We start from the raw sequence: 15,888 nt of genomic DNA on the forward strand, positions 1-15,888 counted from the left end.
CTCCAAAGCTGATAGCTATCAAACACAAAAAGTCCTTGATATTAAGTTCTCAGTTATAAAGAAATAAATTCATTGTTATCACAATCACTTCACCACTTATGTCTTGTTTGCCATATTAATTACTTAATTAGACTGCTATTTTATTTGTTCTGTATTTGACTGAGAAATACTGCCAATAGATTGGTAAATTAGTACTATATTAATACATGAAGTCAGCACTAATGATTATAATATTTTATATAAGATAGCCTAAAAGAGTGACTTCCAAGCCACGCTTTTATGAGTAAAACTCCAAAGTTATGAAGGGGATTTGTTACATATGAACTTTATAAATGCCATCAACCACCAACACTGATTTCCATAGAACTAGTCTCAAATTTATTTTCCTAATAAGAAATGGATTTGAAATCAACATTCTCAATTTTATTCTTATCCTTGGTGATGTTAGCACTAGCAAATGGTTCTAATGCTGGCAAAATTGTAATCTATTGGGGCCAAAATGGTAATGAAGGAACCTTAGCTGAGACTTGTGCAACAAGGAACTATGAATATGTGATCTTAGCTTTTTTGCCAACCTTTGTCCCTAACCAAACTCCTATGATTAATCTAGCTGGTCATTGTGTCCCACAAAATAATGGTTGCATTGGATTAAGCTCGGACATCAAATTTTGTCAAGGCAAAGGAATCAAAGTATTGCTATCTTTAAGAGGAGACAAAGGTAATTAGGCATATATATATATATATATTTATTTTGTTGTGGTTTTTTATGTTAATTTATTTGTTGTTAGTCATTGAATAATTTTGTTTGTGAAATCAATCAAATGTGCAACGATATGAAAGATAAATTTTTGAACAATTGTGTTATACATAGGAAAGTATTTATAGTATCTAATTAATATCGTTCTCACTAATCAAAATTTATGAATTCATCCTTGCATAGGTAGTTACCCACTTGCATCCATTCAAGAAGCAAGTCTTGTAGCAACTTACCTTTGGAACAACTTCTTAGGCGGAAACTCATCGTCTCGCCCTCTCGGTCCCGCTATTCTCGATGGCATTGATTTCGACATCGAAGGAGGATCATCAAACCAACATTGGAGTGATCTTGCTAGGTACCTTAAAGGATATAACGAGAAAAAAGTTTACATAACTGCAGCACCTCAATGTCCATTTCCTGACGCTTGGTTAGGAAATGCTCTTAAAACAGGACTTTTTGATTATGTTTGGGTACAATTCTACAATAACCCTTCTTGTGAATACATTTTTGGTGAAATGAAGAACTTTGAAGATTCATGGAAGAAGTGGACAACAAGAATACCTGTCAAGAAGATATTTTTGGGGCTACCAGCTTCTTTAGAGGCTGCAGGAAGTGGCTTTATACCTGTTGATAATCTTACTTCCATTGTGCTTCCAGCTATTAAGGGTTCTTTTAAATATGGTGGTGTTATGTTGTGGTCTAGGTACTATGATGTTTTGAGTGGTTATAGTTCTTCTATTAAGAGCTATGTTTGAAATTTAATTACTTGTGTTGTGAATTATATATATGTTGAGTTTGAGGATGAAACTTTTTTTTAAATTATTTTATTATGTGTTAATTAAACCTTAAATTGTGGTTGCGGACATTGTCACAGGTTGTGATGCATATTGTAGTTGTTGTGATATAAATATATTTTTTATTAACTTAAAGTATTATAATTTATAACTCGAATATTTCTAATTTATCTTTAATATTTCATTATCATCTCTATGTCACCTGTATATTTATCAAAAAGTCTAATATTGAAAATCAACACATGTCAAATATTCAGAAACGAGAAAATATTTCATTATGACTCACTATGTTTGCCACAATTTAGTTCAAATAATAAAAGATAATGATATGCATTAAATAAAAACAAGAGCATCAGTTTAGACTACAATTTCTTCAAGCTACTACTAGAGTTGGGTTAATGTATATAGGAATAGCCTATGCTACTACTTTGATTAAATTTTCATTTCCCTCTCTTGGTCAATAACAAAGGAAAAAATCTCCTTAACTTGAATCTACCAAACACAACTGGGAGAGTATTTAGAACAAAAGAGAATAAAGGATGCATCAAACTTATCCAAATTAACCACTTGTTTTGTAGCCTTTTGGTAAGAATAAAGAGTCTTCAAAATATTTTTAGCCTCTATTGTATTAGCACGTGCAAATGTCGGGTTATTATTAGCAAAAAGCAGGTGTGAGATTTATGGAGCCCTTCTAACAACTTGGATACCATGAATTGTGTTCAACTCTGCCTCTTTGGATAGTAGACCTGACAAAACATCAACACATAATATGAATAAATTTGGGGAATGTCATTTTGCCTGAGATCTCTTTTCGATGAGAAACATTTACTATGTTTCCCATTTATCAAAATTTGATTGGAAAAAGAGGTCTGCAAAATGATTTGAGAAGCCCATAGATTTTATGACTCCATATACAAAGCTCTAATCAATTTAGTGATTGGCCTTTGACATATATAGTGATGAGAGCATTGTCTGTCATTAACGTCTCTTTGACAAAAACACTTTGCTCCTCATAGATGATATGTGGAAGAATTTGCTTCAACCTCAAGTTCTTTGGGATGTTGTAGTCTTGCATTTTGGGATCAGAGCAATAAAGGTCCTATTAATCTCTCATGGGCTTATAACATTGTTCAAAATATCAAGGAAGTAATTTTGTACATCTCTCCCAACAAAGTGCCAATGCTTTTCAAAAAATAAGCAGGAAGCTCATTTGGGCCAGTAGTTTTTAACAGATGCATTTGGAAAATTGCTTCTTCCACTTTTTGGCTTGTAAAATGTTCAACACACATTTCTTTATGATTTCAATTTACTTTTTCTTCTCTAAGAATTGGAACATAGTTTGAGAGAAAACTCAGAAGAAAAATGAGAGAGAACTCAGAGAAAAAATGATATTGTTATTCTAGTCTTGAGGCTATACGTCACCACCATTATATAGGTGTATGAAATAACAAACAATTCTAACTGAATGTGAAGCCACATCAGCAACTAGCAAAACAGAAAAGAAAGCCATTAACTGCTACGTAACTGCTATTCAATACTCTTATCATCATCAATGCTCAATACCCCCTCGCAAGCTAGAGGGTGGAAGATTTCCACCTTGGTAATAAGCCTGTTAAACACACTAGGACCATATGCTTTAGTAAAAACATCTGCAACCTGGCAGCTGGACGAAATTGGCAACAGACGTATCAAGCTGTTTCGTGCGTTCATGAAACACGAGATTGGCAGCAATATGTAGAGCACTTTGGTTGTCGCAATATAGAACTGGCATCTTGGAAGGGTGCTGAGAAAGATCACGCAGAAGGTAAGAAAGCCATTGAAGCTCGCGGGTTGCAGAAGCAAGAGCACGATACTCAGCTTCAGCTGAGGAACATAATACAGTCTGTTGTTTCTTGGACTTCCAGGTGACAAGTGAGCTTCCTATGAAAAAACAATAATGAGATATAGAACGAAGAGAATCAACACATCCACCCCAATCGGCGTCACTAAAACCAAGAATTTGCAGATCAGAGTTGCAAGAAAAAAGTAAACCACGACCTGGGATACGCTTGAGATAACGCAGCAAACGAAGACCAGCATGGTGATGAGCTTCAGTGGGTGAAGCCATAAATTGACTAAGTTGCTGAGTTGCGAAGGCAATATCCGGACGTGTGGTGGTAAGATAAAGAAGAAGGCCAACCAAACGTCTGTAAGCTGCGAGGTCAGAGAAAGGAGTGGTGGAATCTGGATGCAACCGAACAGTGGGATCCAAAGGCATGTTGACAGGCTTACAACCAGTAAGACCCGAATCAGCAAGAAGATCCAAGCAATACTTGCGTTGGCAAACTGAAATTCCCTTAGAGGAGCGGGCAACTTCCAGCCCAAGAAAAAACTTCAGCTCCCCAAGGTTTTTAATTCGAAAAGCATCATGGAAAGCTGTCTTAAGCGCATCAAATTCAGACAAGGAAGTACCGACCAGAATAACATCATCAACGTACACAAGAAGTGCAGTGAATGAAGTCTTGGTTGAGCGAACGAAGAGTGTGTGATCAGATTGTGCTTGTGTGTAACCATGGCCAAGAAGAAAAGTAGTAAGTTTTTCAAACCATTGACGACTAGCCTGTTTAAGGCCATAGAGAGACTTGAGAAGCTTACATACTTTTCCCGACTTGGGAGGAATAACACCTGGTGGTGGTCTCATATAGACCTCTTCATGGAGATCTCCATGAAGAAAAGCGTTGTTGACATCTAGTTGATGGAGGTGCCATCCATGAATAGAAGCCAATGCCAAAATGACCCGTATAGTAGAAAGCTTAGTCACAGGAGAGAATGTCTCAAAGTAGTCCAACCCTTCAGTTTGATTAAATCCTTGAGAAACTAAGCGAGCTTTGTAACGTTCAATGGTACCATCGTCATGCCTTTTAATTTTGTAAACCCATTTGCTACCGATAGGAATTGCACTAGAAGGGAGGTTAACAAACTGCCAAGTTTTGTTGGCATTGAGAGCTTCAATTTCAAGTCTCATGGCTTCTTATCATCTAGCGTCTTTGCTAGCTGCTGCATAGGAGGGAGGCTCCATTTCTGAAGTAAGAGAAAGGGCATAGGTTTGATGTTTTGGGGATAGATAGGAATAAGACAAAACTTGGGATAAAGGATAAGTGGTAGTGGATGAAGCTGAGTTACAAACATAATCATTAAGGTAAGTTGGTTTTTGTGTATGTCTGGAAGTTTTCCTAGTAAGAACATGTTAAGGATTGATTGATTGGGTGAAGAAGAGCTGACTGGTGTAGATTGATTGGGTGAAGAAGAGTTGGTTGGTGTATCAACAGGTGGTAAAGGTGTTGAAGCAGGTTCGGTGAGTGTAGGCAGATAAGGGGCATAAAATGCAGGTTTGACGTCCTGAATTGTATGCTGAAAAGACAGTTCCAAATCATAAAAGTGAACATTTCTTGATACAGATATTTCCCTAGTGTGAATGTCTAGTAAGGTGTAGCCTTTCATACCAGACTTGTAACCTAAGAAGGCACATTTTCTTGCTCTAGAATCAAACTTATGACGATTAGTGGGTAAAGTAGACGCATAGCACAAACAACCAAATACCCGTAAAATGCTAAGTTCAGGTTGTGTTCCATAAAGTACTTCGTATGAGGACGTGTTTCCCAACAATCTAGTGGGAATCCTATTCATTAGAAAAACTGCATGTTGCACTAAGTATGACCAATAAGTTTTGGGAAGCTTGGATTGAAACATAAGAGCTCCACTTATGTTTCAAATGTGTTGGTGCCTTCTCTCCATCCTACCATTTTGTTGTGGAGTTGACACACAACTTAATAAGTAAGAATTCTGGCCCATTATCACTTTTTATAATTTTAACACATTTATCAAATTGATTTTCCACCAAAGCAACAAAATTATGCACTCTACTAGGCACTTCAGACTTAGACTTTAGCATCACAACTCAAAACATTTCTACTGTGATCATCTAAAATAGTAAGAAAATATCTAAAATCATTTATTGATTTAGTGGAGAAAGGTCCCCAAATATCAAGATGTACCAAATCAAAAACAGAAATAGCATTATGATTACTGATAGGAAATGACAATCTCTTTTGTCTAGCCATGTGGCAAATGTCACAAGGTGTTTTGCTGCCAACTGAAATGTAGCCATATTGCTTATTCATTTCTAACATTCTATCATATGACAGGTGCCCTAAACGCAAATGCCATAATTCAGCCGTGGAAACAGTTGCTGCATTCAAACTAGTAGTAAGAAAACTAGATGCAGAACTTGATAGCTTTAATTCTTCCTGTAAGTAATAGAGTCCATCAAGTTGTTTAGCCAAACAAATCGTCTTCAAACTCCTCCCCTGTATCGTACAATAGTTTGATTCAAATATTAGTGAGCAAGACTGCTCAAGACACAATTTAGAAACATATATCAAATTAATTGCAAAATCTAGTAAGAATAGCACATTGTCTAACACTAGATCTGCACTCAATTGTATTCTCCCAGTGTAATTAGCCTCAACTGAATTTCCATTAGGCAATTTTACATCAATAGGATTTACTTTGTTATAACTTATAAACCAAGCAAGAGTGCGGCAAATATGGTGTGTGGCTCCTGTGTCTAGAATCCATGATGAATCAGTCAATTTTGAATATGGTGAAATACCTGTTTCGGGTGAAACATGTCCATACGTCTGCACTTTAATTGCATTTGTTGAGCATCTGGAATCAACAATCGTGTTCTTTTCTAGCAATGTCATTAGACTTTGGTACTGATCCTTTGTGAGTGCCACACCCTTTTCTTCAGTTCTTGAGCTAGAACTAGTGGCTCCTTTTTTATCACATAACTCAACTTCTGTATAATTTGCTGCATAATTGCTGCCACACCCAAAATTAGGGGGAAAACCATGCTTCTTGTAGCAAGTTTCAACCGTATAACCTACTTTGCCACAGTAAGTACAAATCTTGCCACTTCCTCTACCTCTTCCATGACGTCCACCACTTCTTCCTCGACCATAGGACCTTCCACCATCTATTGCATTTACTAATGTTGTTGGATCATCAACAGTAGCAATTGTAGTGGAGGATACTCCATAGTTCATATTTCTTTCTTGTTGTAGTATCATAGAAAACACTTTGTTCACTTGAGGCAATGGTTCCATTAGAAGAACCTGCGAAGAAGCTACTTCATACTCACCATTCAAGCCTATTAGAAATTGTATGACTCTATCTTCTAATCTGAATGATTTTGCATTTCTCATTGCAAGCAATTGGACAAGAACATTGCAACATAGGTCTATACTGCTCTAACTCCTCCCAAAGTTTCTTCAATTCTGTGAAATACTCAGAGACTTTGTTATCACCTTGCTTCAGATTTGCTATTTCTTGATGCAACTGAGCAACTCGGATTCTATCACCGCGCATAAATTTGTCTTTTAGGTCATTCCATAGGTCAATCGCATTGTCTATGAACACAACACTTTCTGCAATTGAAGAATCTGTGGAATTGATAATCCACGAATGCACCAGATTATTACACCTTTCCCAAACTGCATAATTCAAATCACCTACATTTGGTACAAGGATCGAGCCGTCCACAAACTTAAATTTGTTCTTCCTCGCGAGCGCTTGATGACTCTTCATCATATGCATATTTTCCCACTATTTTAGTCTTATTTATCCTCAATTATTAGTTAAATTAAGGATTTATTTGATATATCTTGTTGATTTTTGTTCTTTGAGTTAAATTAAATGTTTTATGTTTTATTTTAGTGATTAAGTAGGAATCTTTCGTAATTTTACATTGCGTTGCGTTTTGGTGCAGTGCTGAATCTTGGTGAGAAATCAACATGACACATGTAGAGTATTTCAGCCATATCTGGTGTTGTAGATGTCCAATTGGCGTCAAACCAAATGCAAATGAAAGCTAGGCTCCACAGCTACAACTTTCATGAAGACACCGGAACCAAATTCAGACTCCAAAGAGGAGCAAAATGCAATATACGCCAGATAGCAGATGCTGAGCGCTGGAGCGCGCCCAAGCGCAAGCCAAGCGCATTTCTCAGCATTCGCCACTGTTGAAACGCGCCCAAGCGCATCCAAGCGCGCCTGGGGCGCGATAACCGCACCAGCAACCATAAAAACAGGGATTTTTACTGTTTTATGATCTTTTTGACTCTTGGGTGTATCCTATTACTTAAGGCAAATAGTGCGTGCCTTGAATGCTATTTCACCCTTGCCTCTATAGTTTTTCCTTTGGGTATCATTTTGTAACTTTGGGATTTTGCCTCTAGTTGTTGTTTCAAAAACCTAAGTAATTTTATCTTTGATAATTCTTTTTTATGTTGTTGCCTCTGGTTCCTAACTCGTGATTTTATGCATTCTGCCTTTGATAATTAACTTGTGTTTCTAGGCATGTTGCCTCTGATGCAATTTCTCAACACTGAGTATTTCTGCCTCTGGTTTCTCCTTTTGTTTTTGTCTCTATTACCTGTATTATGGTTTCTTGTATTTTTCCTCTGATAAATTACTTTTGTTTTTTCCTCTGATAATACTCTTTTACTTTGCCCTCTAATTTTTCATCTTCTGTCTTGCTCCTAATTTTCTCCATTTCCTTTGATCAAGGGACCTTTTGACACATATCATATGATTATGCCTCTGGACATGTATCCTCTAATTCTGCCTCGAGACACATATCCTCTAATTCTACCTCTAGACGTGTATCCTTTGATTCTGCCTCTAGCACGTATCCTCTTATTCTGCCTATGAACACATATCCTCTGGTTCTACCTCTGGACACATATCCTTTGATTCTGCATCTAGACATGTATCCTCTTACTATGCCTATGGATATGCTTCTGGTCATGCTGCCTCTAGTTATAGTTTGCCTTTGATCAGAGTTTTTCTCTTGTCACGCTGCATCTGATCAGTTATTATGCACCGCCTTTGCTCAAGAGTTATGCCTCTAGCTAAGTTTGCCTCTGGTTACAACTCTGATCAGGAACTTAGGATTTATTTCCCTCTTGATTCTCAATATATTGTTAAATATCTCCCATCTCTAAAGGTTGCAATACACCATTGTGAGGCGCGATAGATAGTCAACTACAAGATCTTTTGATTATTTCTTGTCATGAATCCAAGTCAAATTCTTGCAATAATAGAATCCATCTAATCAACCTGGGCTTGTTATCCTGCTTACCAAGAAAGTACTTAATAGTTGCATAACCAGTATAAACCACAACTTTGGAAAGAATAAGTTAATGCTGAAATTTGTCAAATGTGAAAACTATTACTAACAACTCTTTTGAGAAGCATCAAGAGTACAACTAGCATAATATATAGTACAAAATATCTTATCATTTCTCTGCCCCAAAATTGCCCCAACGACGATGTCACTAGCATCACACATTAACTCAATAGGAATAGTCTAATCAGCGGCAACAACAGTGTGAGCACTAATTAACTTTTCCTTTAATAAATTAAATGATTTCCTTTTAGTGGAGACTTTATGTCCAAAAATGATGCACTCTTGCACCATAAATTGGTACTTTTCCCAATGTAGCACTAAATCAGTGTCTTTGTATCTCTACAACATTGAATTCAAATTATGCAAGTAATTCTCATATGAGGATCTGAATACCGTAAAATCATCCATAAAAATCTCAATGTATTTTTCAATCAAATTTGAAAAAATAGCAATCATGTATCCTCCAAAAGTGGCAAAGGCATTGCAGAAGCCAAATGACATCCTTTTATACACAAAAGTACCATATGGACAAGTAAAAGTGATTTTTTCTTGATCATTTAAATAAAATGGTATTTGCATATAACCGGAGTAACCATCTAAACAACAATAATATTCATGCCCTACCACTCTCTCAAGCATTTGATCAATAAAAGGGAAGGCAAAATAGTCTTTTTGGGTGGCATATTTTAGTTTTCTATAATCAATACACATTCTCTACTTGGTGGTCTTTCTCACACCTATGAGTTCATTTTTCCCCAAGGGATTCTACTCCTGAAACTCTCAAAATCTTCAGAAGTAACCTTATCATTAATATTATTAGCCTCAATGAAGCTACAAGAAGCAATGAAGATGGATTTTTAAAGAATTAAATGCCTTAAATTCATCCTCTTCATCACCCCACTATCATAGTTAATTTTTCCTACTAAACATCGATCAAAGTTTTTTAGGTGGCCAAAAGTGATCTTCTCAATATAATTGGTACTTCATCATCTTCCTCCATATATAAAACAACAATCTGCAGGAAAAATAATTTTATCCACTTTTACTAACACGTCCTCTAGAAATGTTAGTCGGTTGGGGTTTTGTAGGCCCAACTTTCTAAAAATAGGAAGAGACATCAAATTAATACTATCTCCCAAGTCGCAAAGTGATTTTTCAAAATATGGTTTGCCAATTTGTACAAGGAATAGTAAAACTACTAGGATCCTTAAGCTTAGGGGCAATTTTTTCAAAACTATAGCAGAACATTCCTCATTAAAATTAACCATCTCAAAGTCATATAGTTTCTTTTTATTAGAAATGATTTCTTTTAAAAATTTAGCATACTTTGGCATTTGAGCAATAACTTCTACAAAAGGAATGTTGATATGAAATTTTTTAAAAATCTCTAGCAATCTAGAAAGCTGCTTATCATTATGCATAATTTTCAATCTTTGAGCGATTAGAATACTTACATTGGTTAACTCATGGTCTTCCTCATTTTTGTTAGAAGAAAGCTCATTATAATGTACATTTTTCCTTTTTGTAGTTGTTTGTCCTTCCTTTTTATGCATTGAAGTGACCTCATTTCCACTCGTAAGAGTGATAACTTTAGCTTGCTCTCTTGGATTTGTCTCGGTTGGAGTAGGCAATGATCCTGCATGTCTTTTTTCTAGTAGATTGACAATAATAGACATTTGAGTTTCCACATTACCAAATTGAGTTGAGATTTGATTCTCTGTATTTTGAAACATTTCATAAGTTTTCTCTATGAATTTAGCTAGTATACTTTGAAGATCTAGTTTCCTCTCCTCTTGCCTTTACACATGTGGTGGCTTGTAGAAATTAGAGTTTTGCCCTTGTTGTTGTCATCCCCAAGAGAAATTAGGGTGATTCTTCCAACCTGGATTATAGGTATAAGAATAAGGGTCGTTATGACTGTAGTTGGTGTTGGTGACATAGTTAGCTTCCTCAGTATGAGTTGCTTGAATTGGTTTAGCTTATATTTTACTTTCAATGGCCTTCAACCTCTTATTTATCTACTTGTAGCTACATGTTTCTGTTCATTATATAAAAACTCATAATCAAGTAATTTATTTGTCTTGACCAAATACCATTTACCTTTTATGTGCGGAATTAAATTTTTATATTTGTAAATAATTATTATTTTTTTATTTATTTAATATTTACTGTTTACATAATTATTTTAATAAAAAACATAACATTAATTGTTTTAAAAAAATCTTTTTTTTACTAAAAAAAAGTATAATTTTTTTTGTACAGAGGTGGGTTCACGGGCTAAAAAACCAAAAACAAAAACAAATTAAGAAATTAAACATATGTTCTTAGACATGCAAGTTCCAAAAAAATATCATCATATAGGAGTTGCCTAAGCTCCCTAGTTACAAACTCCAAAACAACAAGGTTCCAAGTATCAAAGGTAAGGCTAAAGCTAGTTAATCAGTATGGGCTTCGGTTGCTTTTATGTCATGTGTGAGTAAACTGAATATATCAGTCCTTATAGAGAAATTTTTGGATACGTGATGACTTTTCATCATATGCATATTTTCCCACTATTTTAGTCTTATTTATCCTCAACTACTAGTTAAATTAAGGATTTATTTGATATATTTTGTTGATTTTTGTTCCTTGAGTTAAATTTAATGTTTTATGTTTTATTTTAGTGATTAAGTAGGAATTTTTCGTAATTTTACATTGCGTTGCGTTTTGGTGCAGTGCTGAATTTTGGTGAGAAATCAACATGACACATGTAGAGTATTTCAGCCATATCTGGTGTTGTAGATGTCCAATTGGAGTCAAACCAAATGCAAATGAAAGCTAGGATCCATAGCTACAACTTTCATGAAGACACCGGAACCAAATTCAGATTCGAAAGAGGAGACAAATGCAATATACGCCAGATAGCAGATGCTGAGCGCTGGAGCGCGCCCAAGCGCAAGCCAAGCGCATTTCTCAGCATTCGCCACTGTTGAAACGCACCCAAGCGCATCCAAGCGCGCCTGGGGCGCGATAACCGCACCAGCAACCATAAAAACAGGGATTTTTACTGTTTTATGATCTTTTTTTGACTCTGGGGAACTTGGGAGACTTGTGCCCTAGCATAGAAACTCAAAGACGGCCGTTTCTAACGCCATTGAAGCAGTTTTATCAAGAATCATCCATGAATCATTCTTGTAATTCTTCTTTAATCCTTATCTTTTGTATCTCTGTCATGAGTAACTAAACCCTATTTGTTAGGGATGAGTGTAACCAGATGAAACCCTTATTTTTCTGATTTGATTTCTAGTTATATGAATGAGTTTATTGAATTATTTTTCTCATCTCTGTGCTTAATGCTTTTTATTGCTTGATCAACATTAAAATGTTCTACGATTTGTATTTTGAAACGGAAGTGGACTTTACAAATGCTTGAGATGAGAAATTCATGAATTTGTAGTCTAGGGATAGATGCAGGTCATGAAACCAATTAAATTAGTTGCAAAGCAATAATTTACAAGAGAATTTCTATACGGTAATGCTTAATTCTAATCTTAAATCCACTAAGGAATTAGGGGTTACTTTGGAATTAAAGGTTCTGTCACTAAGACATTAGGGCAAGAATAATAAAGAGAATTCGGTAATAATTCAATAAAGGAATTCAGTAACTAGGATCAAATTAGACACCAAGGTTGGATTTAAAGTGAAACTCATCCCTGACATTTTTCTCATTATAAAAGATCAATTTTATTATTGTTGTTAATTTCAAACATTATTTCAATCAACTTGGGAACTTTTTTGTTCAATTCTAGTAATCAAATATAATTCAATAGTAAAACGCAATCCTTGAGTTCGACACTCGGTATTACCGTTTTAATATTACTTGCAACGATTCAGTACACTTGCTGAAACGCTATCAGCGCTCTTCGCATCTTCAACGCCCATGCGTGATAGTTGTCACCGGACAACGGTGGCGACACCGTTACACTCGTCGGATTTTCAGATGGATGCACATAGTACGGATCCAGAGATTGATCGAAACTTCTATTCTGATAGTTTGCGTTTGCAATTGTATTTCTCACCATGATTACAAAAACGAAGAAAAAGAAGGAGTGAAGAAACTTCTTGATTTGAAAAACAAACCTAGATCAGAGGTAAATTGAAGAGGACTAGAAAGAAATTTAGTTCAAGAATTCATCAATTGAAAAAGAACGACGAATCGTACATGCATCGCCGAAGCAGAATGAGATTTACCCGCTCTGATACCATATAAGAATTGGAACAGAGTTTGAGAGAAAACTCAGAAGAAAAATGAGAGAGAACTCAGAGAAAAAATGATATTGTTATTCTAGTCTTGAGGCTATACATCACCACCATTATATAGGTATATGAAATAACAAACAATTCTAACTGAATGTGAAGCCAAATCAGCAACTAGCAAAACAGAAAAGAAAGCCATTAACTGCTACGTAACTTTTATTTAGTACTCTTATCATCATCAATGCTCAATATCTTCTACTTCCTAACAACCATATATACTTCATCAGGGTTCTTCTGTTTCCTCATCTCATTAATTTTTTGCCTTTGATTTGTTCTCCTCTATAAGCCACACTCTCATGATCCTTTGTCTCCACATTAACTTCTCTATTTTTAAAAGTTCATCCAACTGTTTTTCAAGGTTCTTCAGTTGAAGGATATCCTCATTCGAGTTAGACCACAAGATCATCTTGTTGATGAGCTTTTAATTTCCTTCCTTACCGAGCCCACTTTATATTTGTCAAAAGAATTGTCCAACTAATGCATAGTGATGACTCTTCATCATACACGTAATTTTTTTACTGATTTTAGTTTTATTTATCTGTGATTATTAATTAATTTGAGGAGTTAATTGATATATGTTGTTGATTCTAGTTCTTTGAGTCAATAAAAAATTTATGTTCTTATTTCCTTGATTAAGTAGGGATTTTTCGCAGTTTTGTGTCATTTCTTTGTTTTAGTGCAGTGCTGAATTTTGGTGAGAAATCAACATGGCCTATGGGGAGTATTTTAGTCATATATAGAGTTGTAGATGTCGAATTGGAGTCAAATCAGGTGAAAATGAAAGCTTAGATCTATAACTACAACTTTCATGACGACATCGGGACCAAATTTAAACTCAAAATAGAAGACAAATGCAGAAAACGTCAAACAACAGATGTTGTGCGCCTGAAGCGCAAAACATGCGCCTGAGCGCATTTCGGCCTTCTTGACTTTGTCTAATTGCGGCTGAAGCGCAAATTCCACGCTTGGGGCGCATGGCGCGCTGCTGAATGTATAAAAACGCGCTTTTTTTTTTACTTTCTAGGGATCTTTTTTACTATTGGGAAGTTGGAAAACTTGTGCCCTAGTAGAGAAACTCAAAGACGGTCGTTTCTAACATAATTTGAGCAGTTTTATCAAGAGACATTCATGAATCTTTCTTATAATTCTTCTCTAATCTCTATATTTTCTTTCTCTGTCATGAGTAATTAAACCCTATTAGTTAGGGATGAGTGTAATAAGATGAAACTCTTATTTTTCTGATTTAATTTCTAGTTATATGAATGAGTTTATTGAATTATTTTTCTCATCTATGTGCTTAATGTTTTTTATTTTTTGATCAACTTTAAAAAAATTTACGATTCGTACTTTGAAATGGAAATGGATTTTACGAATGTTTGATATGAGAAATTCGTGATATAGTAGTTTAAGGATAGATGGAGGTCATTAAACCAATTAAATTTGTTGCAAAGGCAGTGGTTTAAAAAGAGAATTTTTGTACCGTAAAACTTAATTATAATATTAAATCCTCTAAGAAATTAAGGGTTACTTTGAAATTAAAGGTTTTGTCACTAAGACATTAGAGCAAGAATAATAAAAAAAATCGGTAATAATTAACTAAAGGAATTTAGTAACTATGATCAAACTAGGAACCAATGTTGGATTCGATGTGAAACTCATCCTGCATTTTTCTTATTATAAAGGATCAATTTTATTATTGTTGTTAATTTTAAATATTATTTTAATCAATTCGCGAACTTTTTGTTCAATTTTAATAATTAAATATACTTCGATAGTGAAACGCAATCCTTGAGTTTGATATGCGGTACTACCATTTTATTATTACTTGCAACAATTCAGTACACTTGCTGAAACATGATCAAGTTGTTGGCGCTGTTGTCGGGGATTGTCTTCTCACTATTGAGTTATAATTTAGCTACTTAATTGAAATTTTTTGCTCTACAATAAAATCTTTGTTTTTATTTTATATTTAATTTTGAAAACAAAACTGTTTTTCTTTTATTTTCTATTTTTATTTGTTGAGTTTGCTAATGCCGTATGCTAGTGGTGTGTCTCTTCTTTGTTTGAGATAACTATTCACCATAGAGAATGAAAGTTTGTAATGATGAAATTTTATTACAATTATACGAAGATTATGATACGTGTCTTATATCTGCTATATTACGCATAATTGAAGGACAAATCTTGAGACATTTTAAAAAAAATAACCATCAGATTGGGCCTCTTAGGTGTGACTTTTACGAAAAAAGACATAGGAAAGAAACTTGTTTTGATTACTATGTCCCACCATTAGAATATGAAGATATATTAGTCATAGAAGTAGAAGACGACAAGTGTTATATTAGCAAGTTATATTACATATTTTACATGTTTCATTTTACATAATAAATAGCAAAACAATAATTAAAATAATAACAATAAGAAGAAGAAAAAAAACAATAGTATACTATTATTAGATTATTCTTAGTTAATATGAATACGACACTAGGACAACAAATAAATAAAGTAAAAGACAATAAATTTTTTTAGTTATGGATCGTTGGATGAATGCTAATCGAGTGAAGTGTATAGGTGTGGGGAAATTTTTACAATTTTCTTTTAAAAAAATCCTATAAATGAAGGAAAGTTTTATTGTTGTTGTACTAATGTTTAAATGCAGTTGCATTTTGAGGAAATAAAAAATTATCTTAATTGTTATAGGATTTGTCAATGGATATAGCAAGATGATTTGTTAAATATGGCAAATGTATGAGTGTAACTACTATGTCATGTTACACATATTGAACATATGTAACAGAGTTGATAAGTAT

At 34.6% G+C, this 15,888-nt stretch overlaps 1 protein-coding gene across 1 annotated transcript; it reads left to right on the forward strand.

Annotated features, from left to right (window-relative positions):
- Positions 1–317: 317 nt before the first annotated feature.
- LOC101513860 (hevamine-A-like) lies at positions 318–1,683 on the forward strand. The gene is made up of 2 exons (XM_004511160.4): positions 318–718; positions 941–1,683. Exons 1-2 carry the CDS (start codon positions 397–399, stop codon positions 1,510–1,512), a joined length of 894 nt encoding a protein of 297 aa, XP_004511217.1. The 5' UTR covers positions 318–396; the 3' UTR covers positions 1,513–1,683.
- Positions 1,684–15,888: the final 14,205 nt, after the last annotated feature.

Source organism: Cicer arietinum, chromosome 7 (assembly GCF_000331145.2).
Source record: "Cicer arietinum cultivar CDC Frontier isolate Library 1 chromosome 7, Cicar.CDCFrontier_v2.0, whole genome shotgun sequence".
Lineage (NCBI taxonomy): Eukaryota > Viridiplantae > Streptophyta > Magnoliopsida > Fabales > Fabaceae > Cicer > Cicer arietinum.